This window comes from Lynx rufus, unplaced genomic scaffold, assembly GCF_022079265.1.
Source record: "Lynx rufus isolate CCGP_SWC_20201006 ecotype Redwood Valley unplaced genomic scaffold, mLynRuf1.p SCAF_8, whole genome shotgun sequence".
Lineage (NCBI taxonomy): Eukaryota > Metazoa > Chordata > Mammalia > Carnivora > Felidae > Lynx > Lynx rufus.
This window is the reverse complement of record NW_025814896.1, coordinates 72,796,373-72,820,481: the sequence shown is the minus strand read 5'-3', so window position 1 is coordinate 72,820,481 and position 24,109 is coordinate 72,796,373. Positions and strand designations below refer to the sequence as shown.

Genomic DNA, 24,109 nt, shown 5'->3' with positions numbered 1-24,109 from the left:
AAAATAGTTATAGAGCTAAGTAAATTACTAAGTTAGGTGTTACTAAATAGAAAAACATGGAAAGGGCTACTTTCCCTGCTATGTAGGACAACTTTATTTAATGTGAAACTTTTTTGCCCCTGCCCTGCTTGCTATCTCTCAAAAATAAATAAACACTAAAAAAAAAAAAAAAAAAAAAAAAGAAGAAAGAAAGAATCTTGATTAGGGGCACCTGGCTGGCTCAGTCAGAAGAGTGTGTGATTCTTTATCTTGGGGTTGTGAATTCAAGCCCCATGTTGGGTGTAGAGATTACTTAAAAATAAAATCTTAAAAAAAAAAAAAAAGAAAAAATAATCTTCATTAGAATCAAGATCAATTCTACATGAGTTAATCTTATACATTTTAAAAAACTACAGTTCTTTTTTCTTTCATGTGTATTTTGAAAGAGAGAGAACGCACAAGTGAGCAGAGGAGGGACAGAGAGAGAGAGAGACAGAATCCCAAGGTGGCTCTGCGCTGTCAGCACAGAGCTGGACACAGGGCTCCATCTCACGAACCATGAGATCATGACCTGAGCCAAGATCAAGAGTTGGATGCTTAACCTACTGAGCCACCCAGGTGCCCCTAAAAATCTATAATTCTGAAAGTCATTTCAAGCACTAAACTTTCATTATATGTATGGTTGTGTTAATTTGTAATATCAGAATGGCCATCTATCTTTTTTTCAAGTTTCACTGTAAGATTAATACAAAGTGAGTGAAATGACATTTTGTCATTTCGTGGATGTGATTGGTACATTGTAAGTTGTGCTTTTTTTAGTGGAATGTTTTTTTCATTCTAGTAAAATGCATTTATTCAAAAAAGAAGTATAGTACATTATAATTCTAAGGAAATTTTTATATTAAAAATGCCAGTCTTTTTGATTTAAATTGGAAAGGGTCTTATATAATACCTGAACAAGGAAATTCACAATCAAGGTTGAAATCTTGTCTATATTACCATATATTTCTAATTATACATTATTTTAAGATTATATATTCTAAACCATGGTTACAGAATTATTGTACAGAAATATATTGAAGGTATTATCTTTTGGTTTAATTCTCTACAACTTGAAAATAGAATTGTGACATGAAATGACACAATTATTTTTACTCTGAAAATAACAAGCTCTGAACTTCATCCTTCATTGTACTTTTCTAAAGAACTCACTTCTCATGAGCAAGTGTTCAATATTATTTAGCTAGGAAACCATTATTAAAACTTGAATTTTTCTTTAACTCTATCCCAGTATTTTAAATATTTATGTGTTTTAGGATATGTGCAATTAAACCACACATTTGATCATAGCTTGAATAATACAACATTAAAAATAAATAAGATCTTCAAGTAAACAAACATGTTTCCAAATCATATTGCCAGTGTACATGAACCTATTCTCTGAAGACTAAAAGCTCTGCTTGTTTGAAAAAGTCAATGATTAGGTCTTTATAAGCAATTAAGGTTCTGTTTTCCTTCTAAACGTTCCTTTACTAATTTTTCCAAAGAGAAAAGATGCTCATCTGCATCTTCTGGCACAATGTTCCTAATAGAATTTGCAAGTTCAAAAAGATATTCTGTATTTTTTCCACTTGGACCAGCTGCATTAAAAATTTGTTCAGCAATGTCTTCCAGAGGTGCAGGACCAAGATAATTAGGATTATCACATGTTCCAATATATAGCAACACACTAAATGGTTTTGTTGTGGGATCTTTTGGATAAAAAATGACTGTTGTGGTCCTGTAGCCTCCTTTCTCTCTGAAGTCAAGGTATGCTTTTACTTCTTCTTCCTTTCCTACTGGCAGTCTGTAAGCAACACCCCATACACAACCCTGTTGAAAAATGAAAAGAACGTATTATTTAGAATTTACAGGGCTAAAATAGGTGAAGATATGTTATGCTCTAAGAAAATAGCTGTATGTTCTTAGAAGTCAGTGTAGTTTTGATTCATTTAAAGTGCACTGAGGGGTGCTTGGGTGGCTCAGTGGTTAAGCATCCAACTTTGGCTCAGGTCATGACCTTACGGTTTGGCCCCACATTGGGCTCCGCGCTGAGCGCCCAGAGCCTGCTTTGGATTCTGTGTCTCCCTCTCTGCCCCTCCACTGCTCACACACTGTCTGTCTCTCTCTCTCTCTCTCTCTCAAAAATAAACATTAATTTTTTTTTTTTAAAGCGCACTGGGAGGTACAAACTAAACAATAAAGGAAATCAGCATTTTAAATTCTTTAGTCTGAATAAGTAATTTCTTGCACACTAGGATATTTATCATTGTTTAAGTTTAAAAAATCGTATCTTTTAACTAGTGGGACTGGAAGAAAATCAGGTGTTCATTTGGTCATTAAACACAGTTCTAAAATTTTAAATCCTTAAACATTTCACTGATGGTACAGGACGGTAGTTTCCAAACTGCTTTATGGAGTGTTGTAGCCACTTGGGAGCCTACCTTTGGGGATGTAAGTGCTGGGTGCTATCTGGGAGGGCTTTGATACACCAACTTACTTTAGCTAAAACTGAGTGTCACTTATCTTTTTACCGGCTGTTTCCTTATTTACAGAAAGGGTTCTTTGTTGTAAAAGGTCTGTAAGAAAGCAATCAACTACTGAAGGCCATAGCAAGTTCATTTTATTCATTTTTTCACTGCTGGAGCTTTCAAATATCCTTTGTAAATAATTCCATGCAGAATACTAAATGGCAGTCTCTTTTGTTGAGAGCCCATGAACAAAGTGTCAGTAAAAAAACTGGCTGCAGAGGTTTTTTGGTTTGTTTTTTAGTGTTAATAAAATATCTGATATAAACAGGATTTATTTATAGTTTGTAGTTATAGATTATCTAGTTTTTTCCCAACCTTTAATTACTAGCTTTAATTATTAAACTCTAGGTTGCAAAGTACCTTCTTGAGTGAATTTTTTTTTAATGTTTATTTTTGAGAGAGTGCAAGCTGGGAAGGGTCAGAGAGAGGGGGACAGAGGATCTGAAGTGGGCTCTGCACTGACAGGCTGACAGCTAGCCCAATGTGGGGCTCGAACTCGGGAACGGTGAGATCATAACCTGAGCCGAAGTTGGATGCTCAACCAACTGAGCCATCCGGTGCCCAGTTCTTGAGTGAGTTTAACATTCTGTAGAAACAAAGTGCCATTTATTGACTTTAATTAAGAGTTACAGTTACCAGTTTGAGGCCATTTTTATAGATGCTTTTCCTAATGTAAATTATGAAAGCATTTCATTATTTCACCGTTATTCATTTACTGTTGATAGCTGCTTGACTTTTGTATATCAAAGTCATTTCCAAAGTTAAATTTTTACCTTCACACTATGAACGTCTGAATCTATACCTCAATGAAATGATTGAAAATATTTAAGAAACAGAGGACTATCAGGTAAATACGTTTTCTAGTGCCCCAAACCTGTTTAAAAACCTGTTGTGCTACTAAAAAATTAGGCAAGAAAGAAAGTGGTAACTCCTGACAGGGATTTTTGCTGAGAATAGTATACTCCTAGAAAATACGAGAGTTTCAATGGTTCCACTTGATGTGGCAAGTATGGCCAAGTGTGCCTCAGTGGCAGTATGGCTGTCTGAGGCCTAGCGCCATTAATGCCAAATTCTTAGTCAATAAACTCAAGAAAAAAAAAAAAAAGACTACATGCCATTTGGTTTTATTTTGTTGTCTACCGGGCATTCTGCATTCCAGCTTTTCCCAACAGTTAAAAAGAAACACAATAAATACAGAGAGGAATTCTAGACCTACTGTTCAAGCTGTCTGTGATGACTGTTAATAAAATTCCATTGATTATTAAAACTGAGAAACATCTCAACATTTTATATGATTAAAGACTACACAAAAAAAGAACAATAATACCATACCCCAGGATCTTCAACAAGAGTCACAACTCTTCCAGGCTGTTTTAAAAAAAGTAAAAAAAAAAAAAATTTTTTTTCTGAATCAAAGTTTATCAACTAACTGAGCATTACCAATTTATTGTTGACATGGAATATTTTAATTGTTCATACTAAACACCTCCATAAAGTACTCATTTTTATGATAAATTTTCAAGTGAATTAAGAATATACATTATCCAAAGTATCTTGACTTTTCTAAAAGATTCCCTTCAATTTATGTATATTAGCTATATTATATTCACTTAAAAAAATGGATATATTAAAAAAAATACCTGTGACTAAGGCTCATGTAAAATGAAAGACAAAGGAAGAAGCAATTATAAAAGTTCTGATCAGATTGCTATAGTTTTATTAGGGAACAAAACATGCTCTTCCAGAGTGCTTTCCTATAATAGGGAAGTGGCCCTCAAACTTTAGTGTAGATCACAATTACATGGAGGGTTGATAAACACACTGCTTGTGTACAGTCCCAGAGTTAATGATCCTGTAGATTTGGAGCTGTTTGAGAATTTGCCTTTTTTTTTTTTTTTTTAAGTACACTTCCTACCTGGTGCCAAAGGCTATGTATCTACTGACATGTTAGCATCATTAGTGAGAATGCTGAATTCTAAGCCACATTTTAACATATTTATTTGCCCATTGTCTGACACACAGGGAGCATAAATAATTCAGGTATTTGTGTCATCTTCATTGCTATTTCCTTCTGGTCTTTGTCCATTTGTATAGACAATTTGTAATCACGGAAAACATGGGATTTGGGATTATGTTTCTTATTTAATTTAATTACATTTTCCTGTTACTCTTATCATACGTTTTAATAGTTGCATAATATTGTATCATCAATGAGCTATAATTTAAACATTCCTGTGTTGTTGGGCATTTCAATTTCACCTTTTTTCTATTTAAGATAATGCTATAATGAGGACACATATCTTGGTGTGGGTTATGTAGGCACTTGCGTATTACTTTCAATTTCAAGATGAATTAGGAGCTATTTATTGACTACTTAGTGTGTGTTGTAGAGAAGATAAAACCTTAATTCTTGCTTTCAAGAGCTTATATTATAATTCTGGAACACAAACTTAACACATGAAACAGGTAGAGAACACTTAAGGGCTAAGATGTATGATATGAAGGCAATTAAGAATTTTAAGTCTTGGGTGGTCAGAAAGGAAAACAAAATTCTGGCAAAAGGGCATGATTTACAAGTGCAGGCCTAGAGGCAAGACTACACCAGGCTAAATGTTTGACTAGCAGAGGGCCCCACCTGGAGAGATGATTCAGAAAGAAAATTGGAGAAATAGGATAGTCAGATTTGAAGAGCCAGAGTGGAGGTGAAATTAGGGGACAATGGAAAATAAGAAGCCACTGAAATTTGGGAGAAATAGGAAATTAGGAGCTACTGCAGCACTTGACTAGTAGCTGACTGGCATGATAAAAGGTGTTTGGGGAAGATGAGTGGTAAAGTGTATAGTATGGTTAGAGTGGGAAGAAGGTAGACCCTGAGTAAGAAATGTTCGTGGTCCTGGTGACAAGTTCTGCACTCCACCTTTCCTTGTCTCCCCTTGTGTCCAGCAGTCACCAATTACTGGTAACTGTCTGTTGAATCTTTTTCTGTATGTTGTTCCTCTGTATCCTTCATTTGCTTCCTTAGGGACCTTGTTGCCTGCCTCTCGTTTTGTTTACCTCTAGTCTATTCTCTACTTGGCAGTGGAATGACTTTCTAGTGCAAAAATTGGGTCACTCACTCCTGTGCTTTGAATTTTTTCAGGGTTTAAAAATTCTACAGGATAAAACTAAAAGTTCTCAGCATGATTTAACTACAACCCTTATTTCTTACCACTTTTTCCCTCAATCTGTACTGATTTATTTATAACTTTAACAAACATTCGTATCTTTGGATATACCAGTGCTCAGTATAGAATGCCCTTGCTTTTCTGTCTCTGGGATATCCTCCTGCACTACATCCATAAAGGCTTGGCTGACTCCTCAGGTGACTTTGCAGCAGATTTTTCTCCTAAACTGTGATTTTCCCTTTTATTCACTTCCCTGTGGCACTTGTCAGGTATTGTTTGCATAGCTGTCTCGTAAGTGCTCAGTAGTAATTGTTGAAAGGGGAAGGAGTGGTAGAAAAGTCCTGGACTTAGGTGGTGGCAGCTGAAACAGAAAACAAGAGTACATAGGGACTCATTTTAAGGGGATATAAAGCACTCCCTGTGACAGCTTATGGAACAGACATGGACTTTTGGCACTACTGAAAATTTACTTGGAAACATTTTCTAAAATTTATGTTCTTAGTCTCTAAAATACATATATATTATTGAGAAACAATGTATATTTGTAAGTCACATGAAAGGCTTTTGGGGGGAATGAAACTAAAGCAGGGGTCTTTCAAGCTGAATGGGTTGGAGGATATTGTGAAATGAGTCATTATAGATGCTTTCATTGAGTAATGAGTAATTTTTCTGATCTAGGTCTAGAAAAGTTAGAGATTTAGTAAATGTTCATGATTATCTCGTGTTAAAATGTTTCATTTTGAAATTGAAATATATTCTTTCTGCTGTGAAAAATTTTTCACATTTAAATAAATCCTTAATTTGGGTGAGACAGTGCCAGTTTTTTTATATATAAATGAGATGCTTAATAAAACTTAGGAAGAAATTAAAGTTTAATGAAGCTAAAAAGAAACCATAATTGAAGTAGGTTTGGTATTTTTCCCACAAATGTCACATCGCAGTATGTGGAAATGAGCCTAACATTTGTTTAATAATATCACATTTCATATGTAATGATGACTAACTTACTAGGAGCATATGTTGCTATAAAAAACATAGTCCTATAAAACATCCACATCATTCTTCTAATTTGCTGGATATCTTTGTAGCCTTTTGTATTTATATAAGGCTGGTGATCCATTGTAATAAAAAATATTAAAATAATATTCTTTCCAGTTTTAACAAAATAGTATACTTAAAAAAATACTTAGAGTTTCCTTTAATTTGCTATGATGTATTCTTTAACTAAAAGTAAGTGTAAAACTATTAGCCATTGCAGTCCCCTTGTACCCCAACTTACCTGCCCTATATTTTAGTAAATTTAAGTAAAAAGATACTGGCTTTTATAGCTCCTTTCTTCTTTTAAAGAATCATGAGCTGTTGTATTGACTTGACAACTTCTTATTGTTCTGTTCCAACAGTGTACATATCTCAATATGCTATATAACAAACACATGTTTTGATTGAAACTAGAATAGTAAAATATGCTATCAGAACATTTGTAAGCATTTAATACTTCGTCATTAAAATTGGAGCCTTTCTTTCTTCAGAATAGAAATTTTAAGTGTTCGTATCTGACAACTCAAAAGGCATTTTACTTCACTTAGAAGTTTTATTTAACTCTTTAAAGTTTTAAACATTGTTTTATAATATATATATTTTTTAAGATTTTATTTTTAAGTAATCTCTACACCCAGTGTGGGGCTTGAACTTAAAACCCTGAGATCCAGTTGCATGCTCTACCGACTGAGCCAGCCAGGCACCCCTCTTTTATAATAGTCTAGAAGAAATTTTGGACATGAAGCTCCTGTTGGCTTACAAATGTGCATTTGCCCTAAGTCACTACCGTTTTCCAGTCATCTGCCTACCATATTGTGTTTTGGGGCCAATATTAATTTCTCTTTAAAAAACAGTAATCAAGCTCATACATAGCTCTGAGTACTTTAGAGAACATACAAACAATAAAAAATTTTGTGCACTTCCAAAAGTTAGAAGGTTAAGTAAACCAAGTACAGTATTTAAGTTATCCAAATTGTTACCCACAACCTTCTTTTCCTTGTGGATTGGTTGTTTTGCAGCCAATACAAGGCTGAGCTGCTACTAGTTTTCTAGTATACATATATTGGGATGAAAGTCTTCTAATGACTGAAAAATAGATCAAGGAACTTACATTTCACATTTATAATTTAGAGGAGAAACGTGGAGAAATAAAGATTAAAATAATGCTGGACACAGGAATGGGCACTGTGTTACTCAAGTAACAAACCGAGAACTCAAATATTTAACTTCGCCGATACCTGACAACCAAAGGAAGTGATCACGGTAAGCTCCTTAACAACCGGAGATAATTTTGGAAACTAGTTCCTATGTGACCTTAGAGGTCATAAAATAAAACCTTTGGAAATAATATGCTTGTTTAAACTTAAACCAATGAAAGTCTGCCAGAATGCAGAAATGCCAACAAATTTAATTGCTAAAAAGCTAAAGCTGAATGTGCAGGTTGATTTTAGTATTCAACTCCGTGGTGAAACGGAGATTGATTTTTCCCGCCGTTTTTTTTTTTTTTTAAATGGCAGAGGTCGCTCACAGATGGGGCTTCCTGCCAGCCCATCAGCCTTGGGCGAGCTTGTGTGCCTTTGCCCCTGTTTCTTGCTTTCCCAAGAAACTAACCATCAGCGTCTCAAGAGGCTTCGGAAGTAGTGCCCTTGGTTTGGGAGAGAAGTAGAGGGCAGATGGAGAGAAAGGTGCACAGATGAAAGCATTATTCCTAACTTTCTTGCTCGGTCATCGTAAATGTTGGGGTGGAGGTCCAGCAGAGTTGGACCGCGAGTTGGGTGGGAAGCGGCGCTCCCAAGGCAGTTAAGGGTGGGGGGCTGACTGGCGCCTCACCTTGCCCGGGACCCCGCGGTGGTCGGTGCTCCCCTGCCAGAAGCGCCTGTTGTAGCCTGTGATGTATCCAACCAACTTGTCCTGATAGGGGAAGTCCACTTTCCAGATCAGGGACCCGTAACCAAAAACCCACATCTTTCCCGTGCTCTTCCGCTGTGACGGCGGTCGACCCTCAGCTCTGGTCTCTGCGGTGCCGGCACCAGCGGGAACTGCAGCCTCGCAGACGCTAGTAACCGGCTGCGAGGGCGCAGGCGCAATGGCCGCGCTGCGCAAAGCACACTGGGACGTGTAGTTCGAGGGATGTATTCCGACTTCGTCAGTCAACGTTCTTCTGTTTCCTTGCTTGGGGTATCAAGAACGATTGACCTTCGGTTCGCTAAGCAGTGGGTTCTTTTTCAGCCTCTGTAAGTCACCCTAACCTCCTGTGGCGCATGTGCACTGGACTACAATACCCACAATCCCTTTATGGGATTTGTGGCTCAGAGGTTGGAACTGTGTGCTGTTTTCCAACGCATTCAAGGAGAAAGGGAAGGGCAGAGTCGCGCCTGGTGTCGCGGCCGGTGTGGTGTAGATAACGGGGAAGAGACATACAGGAACCGCGGTTGTGTCACGTAGGAAGACATTTTGTTCTGCTTTGGAATTGGGTTTTTGTCCATTTAACAGCAGCCAGAGGAGCGCAAGTTGTGAATGCCGTATTTGACTTTACACCTAAGAAACTCAACCTTTCTCATAAAAGCGGGAAGTTTACGAGAGAAGTTTTATGCCTGCGGAAGAACTACTAGTGCTTCAGCTCATATCAATTTTAGGCGCCAAACGACCTTATTTATCTTTAGCATTATCAGCTCAGAAAAGAATAGGCGAAGGTTTTTGCCTTATGTACAGGCTGTAGAAGCGATATGTGGAACCTGAAATTGTGTACAGAATTTGGGTTCTGTGCATTCTGGGGAGAAGCTTTATAGCTTTCATGAGTTTTTCCAACAGGTGAAGATCCTAAAAAAATACTAAGGTCTGCAGCCTAGCGCCACTACTCCAAAATATTGTTTAGGAGGCGCACTCAGACTACCATGCTGTGTTTCTGTATGTGAAAATAGAAGCCTTAGCAAATCCTTGTTTCTTGAGATTTTTTTTTTTAATGTTTATTTTTTGAGAGAGAAGAGCGAGCGTGTGGGGGAGCGGCAGAGAGAGAGAGAGGGGGGGGAGACACATAATCTGAAGCAGGCTCCATGCTGTCAGCAGAGCTGGAAGCCGGGCTAGAACCCACAAACTGCGCTATCATGACTTTAGCTGAAGTCAGATAGTTCACCAGCTGAACCACCCAGTCACCCCTTTCTTGAGGATTTCTATTTCATCGTCCTTAGCTATATAAAAGAATACTAAGACACCCAGGTTCAGAGTATTATTTGAAGTGTTAAGAAACCAGCAAGAAACTGCTACAAAGAAAAACATTTTAAGAATAACCAGGCCTTAGGGTACCTGGGTGGCTCAGTAGGTTAAGCTTTTGATTTCAGCTCTGGTCTTGACCTCCAGGTTGGTGAGTTCCAGCCCCGCCTTTGGCTCTGTGCTGACTGCTCAGTCTGGAGGCTGCTTTGGATTCTGTGTCTCCCTTTCTCTCTGCCCCTCCCTCCCCTTCTCACAGTCTGCCTCTCTCTCTCTCACTCTCTCTCTCGCAAAAAATAAACATTAAAAAAATTTATATAAAAAAACATTAAAGAATAACCAGGTCTTTTTATATATTCTCCAAGATTAAGTGTCACATCGCTTGGGATGCAGAAAATTTTGAAAAAAAGTATCTGACCATTCATATATTTGCCATGTGGATCCAAAAATTGACATTTTGCCACAATTACTTTATTTCTTTTTTCTCTATATATGCTTTTTAATCTAAAACATTTAAAGTAAGTTGCATTTGTTACTTTTCATTGCTATGTACTTGAAGAATAAGGACTTTCTCCTAATAACCATAATGCCATTTCTAAGGAAATTAGCAGAATTACATAATCAAATATCTATTACATACTCAGATTTCCTTGTCTCATAATTGCTTTCTGTAGCTGATACTAATTTTTTTTTTAATTCTTTAGAAAGAGAGAGAAAGAGAACATGAGCTAGGGAGAGGGGTGGGCGGAGGAAGAGGGAGAGAGAGAGAGAGAGAGAGAGAGAGAGATAGAGAATCCCAAGCTGGCTCCACACTCAGCGCAGAGCCCCGACGAGGGGCTCAATCCTGCAACCCTGGGATCTAGACCTGAGCTGAAATCAGGAGTCAGACTCTCAACCGAGTGAGCCACCCAGACACCCCTGTAGCTGATACTTTGATATTTTTTTCACCATCGAGGATCCAGTTGAGGTTTATACATCACTTTTGGTTGTTTGACTTTATGCTTTTATTTAGTCAAGAGCATAGGAAAATTTCTGTAAAAGGAGATTTTACATACAGTTGATGCATGTGAACTAGTTGGTATTAAGGTTTGAGGGGAATGGTGATAGTACATTTCTTTTGGCTTCTTCCCTTTAGAAGCTCAAAGATACTACCCAGTTCTGATATTTTTTCAGGTTATTTCCTGTTAATCTAGATCCATTAACAACATTTGTAATTATGAGGAAGGCCAGTAAGATTCGGAAAGGGATTCATACTTGTTTTCACTTGAATGCTATTTTTTAATGTCTTTGGAGGAGTATTCTTATGCATGTGCTTGTGTTTTTCCTACATAGAAAGAATTTTTTCTTGTATCAGATGAATATGCTTATAAATTGCCATAAATTGTGTAGTCTGTTCTTTTTTTGTGAAATTTGGATATAATGGCCTTAGCTGGAAGTTAGCATTGATGAGGGAGCATAAGGCAAGCTAAGGGCCAAGCACAAGCTAGCACTACCCCCCTGCCCCCAAATATGTGATATCCCTCAGGCATTCTTGGCTGCCCAAAAACAAAGGAAAAAAACAAATGGTTAACTGATAGAGATCACAGTCATACAGGACATGGGTTTCCATCAGTTTACAAATACCTTGGTACAATTACAAAAAGGGGGCAATTTTATCAATAGCCTGGAGTCCAGGAACTCCCTACTATCATAATGTTAATGCTTTGTTAGAGGGAAAAGCAATCTTAGTTTGACAATAGCTAGGTCTCCATGGATTTTGTGAGTCTTTAGAATATGAAAATCCCATTGGAAACTTCCCCTTGACTTTACTTCCCACACACAACTCCCAGGTATATAACCAGTCACTCTTCACAACCCCAGTGCAGCTCTTTCTGCCCACAGCTCTGTCCCTGTGTTTTAGTAAAATCACCTCTTTGCACTGAAGTTGTCTTCAAGAATTTTTTCTTCGCCGTCAGCTCTGAACCCCCACCATCACCACTAAACCTCATCAGCATGGTTCAACAAAATGTAGCCTGGCATTCAAAGTTCTCCATAGTTTGGCCTTCAGCTACCTCTGTGTGAGAAGTAAATGAGATGATTCATTTTCAGAAATGTCAAATAAAAGTTGTGCTGTTTAGTTAACAATAGGTTCACAACTTATTGGAATTATGTATGATTTCTCCCCCCACCCCCCCTTCAAGGAGTCCCAAACCCTTAGACCCTTCACTTCCTGGTTCTTCCCTTTTACATTTCTGGGGCTTATTTTTACAGGCTTTGCAAAGAGTCCAAGCCAAAGAACTGAAGTCTCTGTGCCTCACCTAAAGGAATGTACATTTGTTCCAATCAGATTACTTTTTTTTAAAAAGGCTTTATTTATTTATTTATTTATTTATTTATTAAACAATTTAACATATACCATCATGTGAATTTAAGGTGTACAATGTATTAGTTTGATACATTTCTATATTTTAATATGATTCTTGTTATAGCAGTATTTATCACATTATACAATTATAATACCATATTGTCTGGATTCATTACACTGTTCATTAGATCTCTATGGCTAATTTACTATTCATTGCAAGTTTGTACCCTTAGACAACATCAATTTTATTACCCACGCCCTCCCTGGAAACCACTATTTTATTCTGTTTTTTCCAAATTTGGCTTTTTTAGATTCCACATAAAACTGGTATCATATAGTACTTGCCTTTCTCTTTCTGACTTATCTGACATTATTTCATAATGTGCTCAAGGTCTATCCATGTTGTCACAAGTGGCAAGATACCTTCCTTTTTGGTGGCTGAATGATACTCCATTGTATGTATTTACCACATCTTTTTTTTTTCTTTTTTAATTTCTTTTTTTTAACTTACATCCAAGTTAGTTAGCATATAGTACAATAGTCAGATTACTTTTTGCCTTACTTGGGCATAGGTGACATCCAGGTAAGGCTATAACCTCTGTAGTACTCAGCCCATGAGGAATGATGGGAGGGACTTCACCTTAGGAGATAAATTGACTGCTGTAACTGCCCCAAGTGTGCCTGTCCATATTGCTCTTGCAAGAACATTGATCAAAGCCTCACTTCACTGTGCTCCCTGAGTCTCTGGGTCCCTCCTTTGATTGGGTCAGCAGGCATATTTCTCACATTTGGGGGCTTGCCCAGGATTCACCTCTACCCGTGGGGTCTAGGTCCTCCTGCGAGAGAGGAGACATCTCCCACCCCGGTTTGCATGCCCTTTCCACGGACAGGCCCCTGGTCCCTGTAGAATCCATGGAGCTCAAGATTTTTGCATTTGGAGACAGAAGAAGTGACCCTGGGGAAAGCGTAAAAGGCACCGCGGCAACCTGGTAACTCTGTGCACAGACCAAGGTAGGAAAATTGGACTATAAGTATTGCCTGGGGGATGGGAAATTGTGAGAGGCTGAGTGTGTGTGACTGAGACGTATTCTAGATATGAAGGGAATGTGGAGTCTAGATCTGTGGTTCAGTTCTCCCGCAAAGAAAACAGGTGGAGACGGACAAAGTTGGTTCTGGAGAGTACAGGAAACCTCCATTAAGGGGCCTTTGGTGCCCCGAGGGAAACTCAGGAGCAGGAACTAGCCTGGTCTAGGATGGGGAACAAAAATTCTAGGCCTAGGGGTAAGGGAAGAGAAACCCACAAAGAGGTGGGGTCTCTTCATATTCCCTCAGATAGTCTATTGTAGTACAGAGAGGATACAGGGAATAGGGACAAACATAAAATGATCAAATTCTGCTGTTTTGTTTGGACTAAAGACCCAGTTAAAGGGCCATCTGTTTTTTGGCTCAGAGGAGGACTGGGTCCATCAGGCCCTAGTCCATTATGCAAATGATAAAAGTTCTAGTACACTGGAGGAAAGGGATTATGCTGAGACTGAGGAAACATGGGCTCTTCATCAGTCCCCAAGGACTCTCCTTGGAATGCCTTCTAACCCATTGGAATGAAATTCATATTGCAAGGTTGAAAAAACAAACAAACTCATCTTCTTTTGTAATACTGGCCTCAATACTCCTTAGGAGATGAGGAAAAAAAAAAGGTCTATTAATGGGACACTAATGATTGTCTAAACCGGCCTCCTCTGGTTGCTGGTGGAGATGTATGTGGGGCATTCTCCCTCATTCATTTCCTGGGTTGATGACTATGATAATCAGAGCCAGTTGTCTGTGGTTAGTCTACCTCAGGAGGGAGACTTTAAGGAATAATCCCAAGCAGCTGCTGAAACTCCTTTCTTTTGTTTTGAGGAAATTCCCTGTCTTCTCAGGCCTGACATAGACTCCATATTTCCACTTTGGTGGGGGAAAAAACCCCAAACAAACATGGTACCTGCTCCTCTGTCCAAGCTGACAACCAGAATCATTCTCTGCCTTCTGTTAGCACCTGTCCTCTTCTGCCTTCCCCTTCTCCTGATTCTGCCCCACCTAAGGGTGAGGTCTGCATAACTGATTCTATATACTCCTTGGTGACTTCAGCATCATTGGCTCCTCCTCACACCCTCATTGTCAAGGAATGAAGAACACCCACTTGAACCATCTACCTCAGATTCCCCCACTGGTGTCCCTGGTAAAAACTGACAATGGGGAGCAAGTGACTGACTTTTAAGTGGATGCAGTTGAAACATATTCACCGTTTAAACTAATTTAAGTTTGTTGGTTTGAGATAGACATGTATTTAGAGTTATCAGCATTAAATATGAAACTTACTCTCCTGGCAAGGGTGTTCAGCCAGCTGAGTAAAAGTTTGCCAGAGTAGACCCTGATTAGGACAATAATGATCCTGGGGACAGGGTTAAGATGCAGGATTTAAGAGCTAATAATCAAAGGAATCAGGGAATCAGCTCCAAGATGTCAGAATGTCGGCAAGGCTTTTGAGATACTGAAAGAGAAGGAGGAAACCCCAGCTGTTTTCTTACAGAGGCTTAGAGGTCAAATGAAATATTCAGGCCTAGATCCAGAGAAACTAGTGGGGCAGAGTCTCCTGAAGATTAATTTTATCACTAGAAGTTGGCCTGATATTGCCAAAAAGTTACAGAAGATGGATGGATGCAATGAGAAGCAGAAGAACTGCTCAGGGAGGCATAAAAGATATTTGTAAAGAGGGATGAGGAGAGACAAAAACAGTTAAGATTATTGTAACTATTGAGAAAATGATTGAGATGAAAGGGGGAAATGATTAGGAAAACAAAGGCAAGAGAAATGTAGCTTAAATAAATCTTACAGCTTGTAGTCCACTGATGGACACTTGAAACGTGCAGAGCTAGACCTGCAGAGCCTTAAGGAAGGCTGCCTTAATGTTACAGTTTTATTACCTAGGTTTACTAAAGGTCAAGTAAGCTTTTGTTATCTCTGTTGAAATTTGTTAGCAAAAAGAGGACTTAAAATGATGGCTAATTTTATCTCAAGTTTTCCTGGGTGGGTAATTGTTAAGATAGCTTTCAAAGTCTTTGATAGTCTGAAACTTTAAACTTTTTTGCACAATAAATGGGATTAAATTCATTGGATATTTAATGAGATAAAATGTTAAAGCCTTGATTACTAAGCATAGGTTTGTGCATTTAACTTCTTTTTGTAGAGAAACTAAGGGTATTTGGGTCTGTTGGTAAGCATTCTTTGTGCTTAGTTGATTCATAAAATTGCCATCTAAAGAATTCTGATGTAATAGTTCACAATTGATAACTACTTTGTTTTCACTGGAGACTAAGGTTCTGCTAAATTCAGTTAAGATTGATGGAAATAAGGAAAGCAACTTTCTATGTAAAAGTAGATATATAAAAAAATAAAAAAAACAAGCAAATTTTTGTTGGAGGCAAAAGAAAATAATTTTGCCCTAAATGAGACTGGTTAGAGAGGAATGGCTTGGGACAAAATCTAAATACAAAGGAAAGTTGTAGAAGGTTCTTGAAGGGAAATCTTTGGAAAGGAATATTGTGTGATCACAATGGACTAAGGTTAAAATAAATGGATTTTAAAAGTACACTGGTAGAAGATTAAAATTCTGCTTTACTCTCTGTTAAAAAGACAACATTTTCTTAGATTGTTGGTCTGCTTCTGATTAAGAGAAAAAAAAAAGGAAAGGTGTTTTTTTTCTCCTTTGCCCAAAGAGATGGCAAGAACTATGATTTTAACAGAAAGGGAAGGACAACACGCCCTTTTCAGTTCTTTTGCTCAAGACTTGGTTGAAATTGCTCCTCCTTTGATCCAAAGTCTGGGTAGATGGCTGCCAACCTCCAAAGGCTCCACATTTAGAGGAATGGATGCCTGTAGAGGCATATGAGGGATGGATGACTATGATATATGAAAGGCTTTTACTGGGATACATGGGAGCCATTTTGCTACACTTAGCTCAGTATATGCTCACTTGTACTTGTTGCCCACCGTATTCAGGCCTTCCCCATAATGTGACAGGCGTGTTTCCCCTACAAGAAGCTAGAGTGCTGGAAAGAGAAACACAAGGAGGCACTACCATGATAAGATTACAAGTAGTTTTTTCATTTTGAGATTTGAGACAGATAAAAGAATAGGTAACTTTTCTGATGATCCAGATAAGTTTTTCAGAATATTAGGTATGTTTTTGAGTTGACCTGGAAAGATAAAATGCTTTTGTTGAATCAGACTCTTAATGAGACAGAGAAGTGTGGTGTTCTGGCCCCACCTGAGAGATATGAGGACAAGCAACTTCTTAATTATCATGGGACTGGAGGTACTATAGGGAACTCCCAGTTTCCTACTTGGGTTCAGGCAGTTGTACACCCCGAGATCCTAATTGGGACTATGATAATCCCATTGGGGGATGGTATCATTGCCACTTCCAAGCTTGTGTTTTGGAGAAAGTATGGAGGTCTAGAGTTAAACCCTTAAATTATGCAAAATTAGCCCCTGTTTTACAGACACAGGACAAGAGCCTGGTGGTCTTTCTGGAAAGGTTAAGGTTAAATATATGGCTGTCTCCCCCTGACACCCCCTGAAGCTGAGACGATTCAAAAAACAAATTTGTCACTCCATGAGCAGCAGATACTCCAAGGGAGCTGCAAAAATTGGCTCTTGGCTTGGAAGGAACCCTGGAGGAGCTCTTATGAGCTGCCAATTAGGTACATTACAGTCAAGATTAAGAGAATAAGGAACGGGAAAGGAGATGTAAAAAAAAAAAAAAAAACTAAGGCTTTACTATGTCAGACCAGACTTCCCAAGGTCCTGGCACCAAGTGCTGTTTATGTGGCTGTTCAGGGCACTGGAAATGAGAATGTCCTCAGAGGAGACAAAGTCAGAACCCTGTAAGCCATACCCTTTGTGTGGAGACAATCACTGGAAAATCTGAATGCCCTCATGGACCTCAACATTCGAGAGCTCAGATAACCAGTGTCCCTGAAAGGAACGGATGGGTCCTGGGGCTCTTCATGGTGACTCCCCTGAATCATCTGTCTATTGGAAACCCAGGGCCTTGGGTAACTCTAGAAATATAAGGAAATCTGGTTGATTTCCTTCTTGACACTGGATCTTTCCACTCCCAGCCAACTATCCAAACGCAGAGTAACAATTCAAGAAAACTTATGACTAAATTTTTCTTTCAGCCACCGGGGTGCATATGGGGAGACTTTTTTTCCCCACATTTTTTGATAATGCCATAGAGCCCTACTCCCTTGCTAGAAAGAGACATTATGACTGAATTAGGGACTATAGTGCTACTAGCTCCAGGGGGGATAAACAATTTCCTAAATTTCTAGTAATCTGGATATAGAAGATCAATCTTTCTTTGAGGTAAAATTAATTATGCCTCATGGAGTTGTTCCTATGGAAACTGGATGGCCAAAGGAAGATTTGAGAATTGAGAACCAAAAATTAGTTCAAATATTTAATTATTCTAAACAACAATATCACAAGATTCAAATAAATATGGAAGAGGAAGGAAAACCTATAGTTAAATTAAAAAAAAAAAGAAAATGACCAGACAGGTTAGGGATCTTGTGGATGACTACGGTTGCATCTTTACTTTACATGGTGTGACCTCCTCCCTGGGAGACATTGCATTTGGAATATTAATGCTTGTTGGTCTAATACTCTTTTTTTTTCTTTAAAAATTTTTTTTCTTTTTGTATGTTATTTGTAGAAGCTTTGCATATGCCAGAAAAATAAGAAAATTTTGCTAGCCCAGGCGTCCCAAATACCCTCCCATTATTTTGGACCTCAGGATTGAGCTCTGAACCTGCCCTGACTGCTGTACTCCTGTCATTGCCCCCTTTCAGCAGGAAGCAGTTGTTGTCCCAATTCCTAATGGCAGTTAGGAGTCAGGTGTTCAAAGAGGGGAATATGATAGGAAAAGATGGGATTAGTAGGCAAAGAGGGAAAGGTTAGGACCTGAGGTCCCTGGGTTGAAAACAAAAGCAAAACATATTTTAGAACAATGCTGGGAGGCCAACCACACAGACCCCCTCAGGCTTAAGATTGCTCTTAAAAAAAAACAAATGTCCCTGCCTTGTGCCCAAATTAACCTTTAAATGAAAATGGAATCAACTTAGAAGAGGAGGGATTGTGAGAATTAAGTGAGATGATTCATTTTCAGAAATATCAAATTAAATCTGTGCTGTCTAGTTAACAATAGGTTAATAACCTATTGGAAATAGGTACTAACCACCCCCCTCCCCTTTGACCACCCTGTGGAGTGTCAAACTCTTAAATACTTCACTTCCTGGTTCTTCTTCCCCTCTCCATTTTGTGGTCTTATTTTTGAGGGCTTTGCAATGAGCACTTGCCAAAGAACTGAAGTCTCTGTGCCTTACCTAAAGGAATGTACATTTGTTCCAGTCAGACTACCTTTTGCCTTACATAGGCATAGACGACACCCAGGTAAGGCTGTAACCTCTGTAGTACTCAGCCAATGAGGAATCGGGGGAGGGACTTCAGGCTAAGAGATAAATTGCCTGCTGTAACTGTCCCAACTGTGCCTGCCCATCAGACACTCCCTCTTGCAAGAAAGTTGATTAAAGCCTTGCTTCACTGCCCCTGAGTCTCTCCTTCCCTACTTTGATTGGGTCAGTGGGCATATTTCTCACACTCCGTAAGCTCATTTTCCTCCTATTCTTTGCTTACCTAATCCTCTTTCCAAAGTGAACTGTTTGCCTTATTTACTGTGTCTTACTCACCTTTTTTGTTCATTTACATAATCGTGTCTTTCATTCTCCTTAAGAATGTTCTTCAGATCCTTCCTGTACTTTGGGACCCAGCTCACATCCCTCATAAGTTTCTCCCTTCTTTGACCACCCGTGGCTGTTTATCTGTACTTCTCTTAGAGCACTTACTTCCTTCTATTTTGAATCACATGTATTTATCATTTCTCTGAGACTGTACATAAATCTGTGTTATCTTTATATCTTCCACATTATTGATCAGCTAGTTGGTTCCCAGTAAGTAACTGTCAACTGCATAATTAAATGTTCTGTAGTAAATCTATCTCACTTTCATAGGAGCAGATCAGTTGATCTAATTAGATTAATCCATAGCTAATGCTAGCTCTTTGGCTCACCATAGAGTCAAGTTCTGCAGTTATAGCTTTATATTTAAATGTGACCATGGATAAATTTAAATTTCCTACAGGAAATGCTCTGCTTTCTTTTTAACTTCTCTTTTTAAACTGTCATTTTCTGGATAAATAATTTAGAATGTAGTTCTAGCAAGTTTTCTACCTGCATTGGACTAGACATGTTGGCATGTCCTGAACCATCTCCTAAGATCACTAAAGAAACTAAGGAAGGCTGGGATAGAAGTTTTACTGAGAGGGACTTCCCCTTGGGAGATAACTCTTCCCCTGAGAATCCTGAACCTTAGCCTCATAGTGGGATTAACCAGAAACTGTCTTTGTGAGAGTCATATACTGACAACTATACTGGACATTGACTCCAAGGGAAGGTGGAATGAACTTTGGAGGGAGATGATGAGGAAAAGGTCACTAATGCTGTGAAGAACTTTATGGACTTATGTAGGAAAGCTCGACTCTCTTGTTCGTTCCAGTATATTCTGTAAGTAGGACTGTTTTATCAAAGAAAGAGAATATGTTCTGCCCCTTTTGGAAAGGACCAGCAGAAAAACTACAATTATTACTTATCTTTGTTCCTTTCAGTAAATCTCCTTCATTCCTTTTTTGGGTTTAGCTTTTTCCTGGAGAGGGCTACAAACTGGAGAGGGCTACAAATTCTTGAGGCTAAGCATTTTTAGTTAAATGGCCATCTCTACGTAATAGAGTACATATTTGGGGTTAACTGGAGGTGTTTTAGCTCCCTCATCTATAGAATTGCAGTGAATGCATTTTGGTGGGGTATGAACAGGAGCAGAGGCCTGCAGGAAGGAGATGCTCAGACATTTCCAGAGAAGGAATGATAGAACACTTAAAACTTCCTTGATTTCTTTAATAAGAACATTCCAGGGAATCCTAATTTCCCAGAGATGCTTCCTGCTCTAGACTCTAGTAGAAGATGTGGCATGACAGGTCTCTTTCTCCACCTCAGGCTTTTCCTCTGCAGTCCTGTGAGAGTTGCAGGACAGGCCTGCTTCTATCTGCTAATCTCTAGGAGTACAGTGTTGTTTTATTGTCTATAGTGTTTTCTTTCTGCCTTGTTTTATAGACTGGTCAAAGGAATGGATTTTACAGAGGCTTACTCTGACACATGCTCCACGGTTGGACTTGCTGCCAGGGAAGGCAATGTTAAAGTCTTAAGAAAACTGCTCAGAAAGGGACGTAGCGTTGATGTTGCTGATAACAGGGGATGGATGCCAATTCATGAAGCAGCTTATCACAACTCTGTAGAATGTTTACGGATGTTAATTCATGCAGGTAAAGTACATTCAAGGTATGGGAGCTGGGCCTACAAGCTGGATTAATAAACCATAAAAAAGGTAATATGTGACTTATCAACCATGGTATTTGTTTTCCTTTTCTATGACCATAAAAAAACTGCCTATGCATTATTAAGAATGGTGAGATTGCCACCATTGCCTGTATGGTGTTCCAGCTGGACATCTATAAATGTTGTCCCTTGTATGTAACTTGCTGTGCCTGGCCCATTTTTATTGTTTGAGCTAGATGATATGGCAAGAATAGTCTGCTCTTTTAAGGATTTGGTAGTTACCAGTCATGTTTATTCTTTCTTCCTTTTCCAAACAGAAGGAGCAATGTTACTGAAATTGAGGGTGTTTGTGCTTTGGTTGAGTTAGTCTTTTTTTTTTTTTTTTTTATTCAGTTTCCTTAATTTGGGGAATCTTTACAAGTACTTTAACGCCCCCCGCCCCCCCCCCCGCCCCTCCCCACCGAGTTCACACTAGAAAACAGGATAGACAAAGTCCCTGCCTTTATGATGCTTATATTCCTGTCAGGGGACACAGACTATACTTAAATAATTAAACAAGATAATTTCAAAACATAAAAGCGTTGTAGAGAGAATAAAACAGGGTAATGGGACAGAGAGTAACTATGTGCTACTGCACATCTCTTTCCAACTCTGTGTTGAATTGACTTCATGCTTGTAACCTGAGATCAGCCAAGTGGGAATATTTACATGGGAGAAATCAACCAGTGCTATGAACCAAAGCTTTAAATTTGGGTTTTTTTTTCCCCCTGAGAGCCAGTGACACATTTGCCAGCTCACTACTGAGAGGAGTCAGTAAGAGACTAAATGAGAGATTCTGATAGGAGATGATGGGTAGGGCCGAGGAGATAATGGTGATTGAGCACTGCTTTGTAACGGTCATTATACTAGATGCTTGATGTACGTTTTTTTTTAAGTCCATTTATTTTGAGAGATAGCATGAGTAGGGGAGGGGCAGAGAAAGAGAGAGAATCCCAAGCAGGCTCTGCACTGCCAGCACAGCCTGTGTGGAGCTTGAACCCACGAAGCTGAGAGATCAGGACCTGAGCCACTCAGGTGTCCCTACATTATTTACTACATATAGAACTGCTCTTTTTTTTAAGTTTATTTATTTGTTTTGAGAGAGAGACAGAGCAGGAATATGAGTGGGGGAAGGGGAGAGGGAGAGCGAGAGAGAAAATCCCAAGCATGCTCCATGCCGTCAGTGCACAGCCCAATGTGGGGCTCAATCTCACGAAATGTGAGATCATGACCTGAGCTGAAATTAAGATTCCGATGCTTAACTGACAACCACCAGGCAGCCCCTTCTCTCCTTTTTCCTCTTCCCTTATGCTCATCTGTTTTGTTTCTTAAAATCCATATATGAGTGAAATCATATGGTATTTGTTTAGCTTTGACTGGCTTATTTTACTTAGCATAATATACTCTAGCTCCATCCATGTCGTTGCAAACGGCAAGATTTCATTCTTTTTGATGGCTGAGTAATTTTCCGGTGTGTGTGTGTGTGTGTGTGTGTGTGTGTGTGTGTGTGTGTGTGTGTATACATATACATATATCCTTTCATTTTTAATGACTTCTTTTTTAGGCGTGATGTTTTTGGAGCTTAAGATAGCCACACATAGCTATGTGACTAGTTGATATAAATGGCCAAATAAAATTATCTCACTGTATTTTTATTAGAGTTCACTATTATGAAGTAAACTTTGGATAAAACTAGTTTACCAGAATTAGGAAGTAGAGTGTTCAGAGATTAGGAAGCAGCTATATGACTTATTTTAGGAGGTCGAAACAGTTTTGGTCGCTGTCTGCCATGAATTCGGTTGTTCTCTATAGTTGGAATTAATGTCCAAAATTCTATCAGATTTGATTACTTGATTCACTAAAAACTAGAATGGGACAGAAAAGCTATAGGTCACTTTAAATAAAAGTGTTTTATAAGGGGCTCCTGGGTGGCTCAGTCCAGTAAGCCTCTGACTTCAGCTCAGGTCATGGTCTCCCGCTTTGTGAGTTCCAGCCCTGCGTTGGGCTCTGAACTGACAGCTGGGAGCCTGGAACCTGCTTTGGATTCTGTGCTCCCTCTGTCTCTCTGCCCCTTCCCCACTCATGCTGTGTCTGTCTCTCTCAATATTTCTTATGGCCCATTCCGCCTCTTGTAAATTAAAGTCCATACTTTATTCAGATCCCCTGCCTTTTAAAAAAGATTACAATGTAAACTTACCTAGAAGATTCAAGTTCAGGAACATTGATCAGTGACAAATGGTAGCTGACTACTTAGCTAGCATATGGCTAAGTGTGATGATGAAGAGCATATGTTTTTAGTCTTGAGAAGTGAAGTGAGGTCTCTTCTGCTTATTGGTGACAGTGACATCTTTATATCTGTACCAGTTAACTTAGTATTATGGGTTAATCTTAAAAGTTTCCAAAACAAGTTTGACATTTTTGTTTTTCTTTATACTTTGCTGTACCTGTGTTTTATTTAATTCATAATTCTCCGGTCTTTTATAGCTCTGCTGGTACACGTAAAAGTGTCTTTTATTATATAATTTCTGTCTCCTTGAACTTCCTCTAATATTAGTGAACTGCCAGAGATTCATAAACATACCTTTTATGGACACCTGGATGGTTCCGTTGGTTAAGGGACTGCCGATTCTTGATTTCAGCTCAAGTCATGATTTCATGGTTCGTGAGATAGAGCCCTGTGTGGAGCTTGGTGCTGGCAGCACGGAGCCTGCTTGGGATTCTCTCTTTCTCTCTCTCTCTCTCTCTCTGTCTCTCTGCTTCTCCCCTGCTCTCTCTCCCTCTCCCAAAATAAATAAACTTCAAAAAACCTATACCTTTTATTAGTGTACTAAAGTATGAAAGTACTTAAGCCTACACAAAAAGAATGCTTAGAAAGGTTTTGCTTTACTGTCGTTTCAGTTTAGATCCAGAATATAGCCTAAAAATTACAGATGATCTTCTCATTCAAGTTGGAGAAGAGCATTCAAATGCAGCATGGATTAGTTAGAAATTTAATGTATGTATTTTTTTCACTTTAACTTTTTTTTTTTTTTAATGTTTACTTATATTTGAGAGAGAGAAAGAGACAGAGGGCAAGTGGCGGAAGGACAGAGAGAGAGAGGGAGACACAGAATCTGAAGCTGGCTCCAGGCTCTGAGCTGTCAGCACAGAGCCCGACGTGGGGCCCGAGCTCAACAAGCCATGAGATCTGACCTGAGCCAAAGTCTGACGCTTAACCGACTGAGCCACCCAGGCGCCCCTTTCATTTTAACTTTCTGTGTGAAGTGTTAATACACA

The 24,109-nt window shown here is 38.8% G+C and overlaps 2 protein-coding genes across 6 annotated transcripts in view; one reads left to right on the top strand and one right to left on the bottom strand.

Annotated features, from left to right (window-relative positions):
- ASB3 (ankyrin repeat and SOCS box containing 3) overlaps nt 1–24,109 on the top strand; it is a 122,430-nt gene that overhangs the window by 15,684 nt on the left and 82,637 nt on the right. For 2 of the 4 annotated variants that reach the window (XM_047069755.1, XM_047069758.1), the window contains exon 2: nt 20,573–20,781. In XM_047069755.1, the coding sequence (XP_046925711.1) occupies nt 20,586–20,781 (196 nt within the window). In that variant the 5' untranslated portion in view covers nt 20,573–20,585. Of the gene's footprint in view, nt 1–7,882; nt 8,015–13,132; nt 13,314–20,572; nt 20,782–24,109 lie in introns of all 4 variants that reach the window. The other 2 variants (XM_047069756.1, XM_047069757.1) reach the window with 2 other exon arrangements.
- CHAC2 (ChaC glutathione specific gamma-glutamylcyclotransferase 2) lies at nt 841–8,799 on the bottom strand. 2 transcript variants are annotated; one of them, XM_047069763.1, is made up of 3 exons: nt 8,582–8,799; nt 3,882–3,917; nt 841–1,851 (listed from the first exon to the last, which is right to left on the bottom strand). In XM_047069763.1, the coding sequence occupies exons 1-3, from the start codon at nt 8,714–8,716 to the stop codon at nt 1,468–1,470; spliced, it is 555 nt and encodes a 184-aa protein (XP_046925719.1). In that variant the 5' UTR covers nt 8,717–8,799; the 3' UTR covers nt 841–1,467. The 2 variants fall into 2 exon arrangements, with proteins under 2 accessions (XP_046925719.1, XP_046925721.1); XM_047069765.1 differs by lacking the exon at nt 3,882–3,917.

Coding starts and splice junctions, on each gene's coding strand:
- CHAC2 (XM_047069763.1), bottom strand. CDS start 8,716: ATGTGGGTTTTTGGTTACGGGTCCCTGATCTGGAAAGTGGACTTCCCC. Junction 3,918..8,581: donor ACCGCGGGGTCCCGGGCAAG/GTGAGGCGCCAG, acceptor TTTTTAAAACAG/CCTGGAAGAGTTGTGACTCT. Junction 1,852..3,881: donor CTCTTGTTGAAGATCCTGGG/GTATGGTATTAT, acceptor ATTTTTCAACAG/GGTTGTGTATGGGGTGTTGC.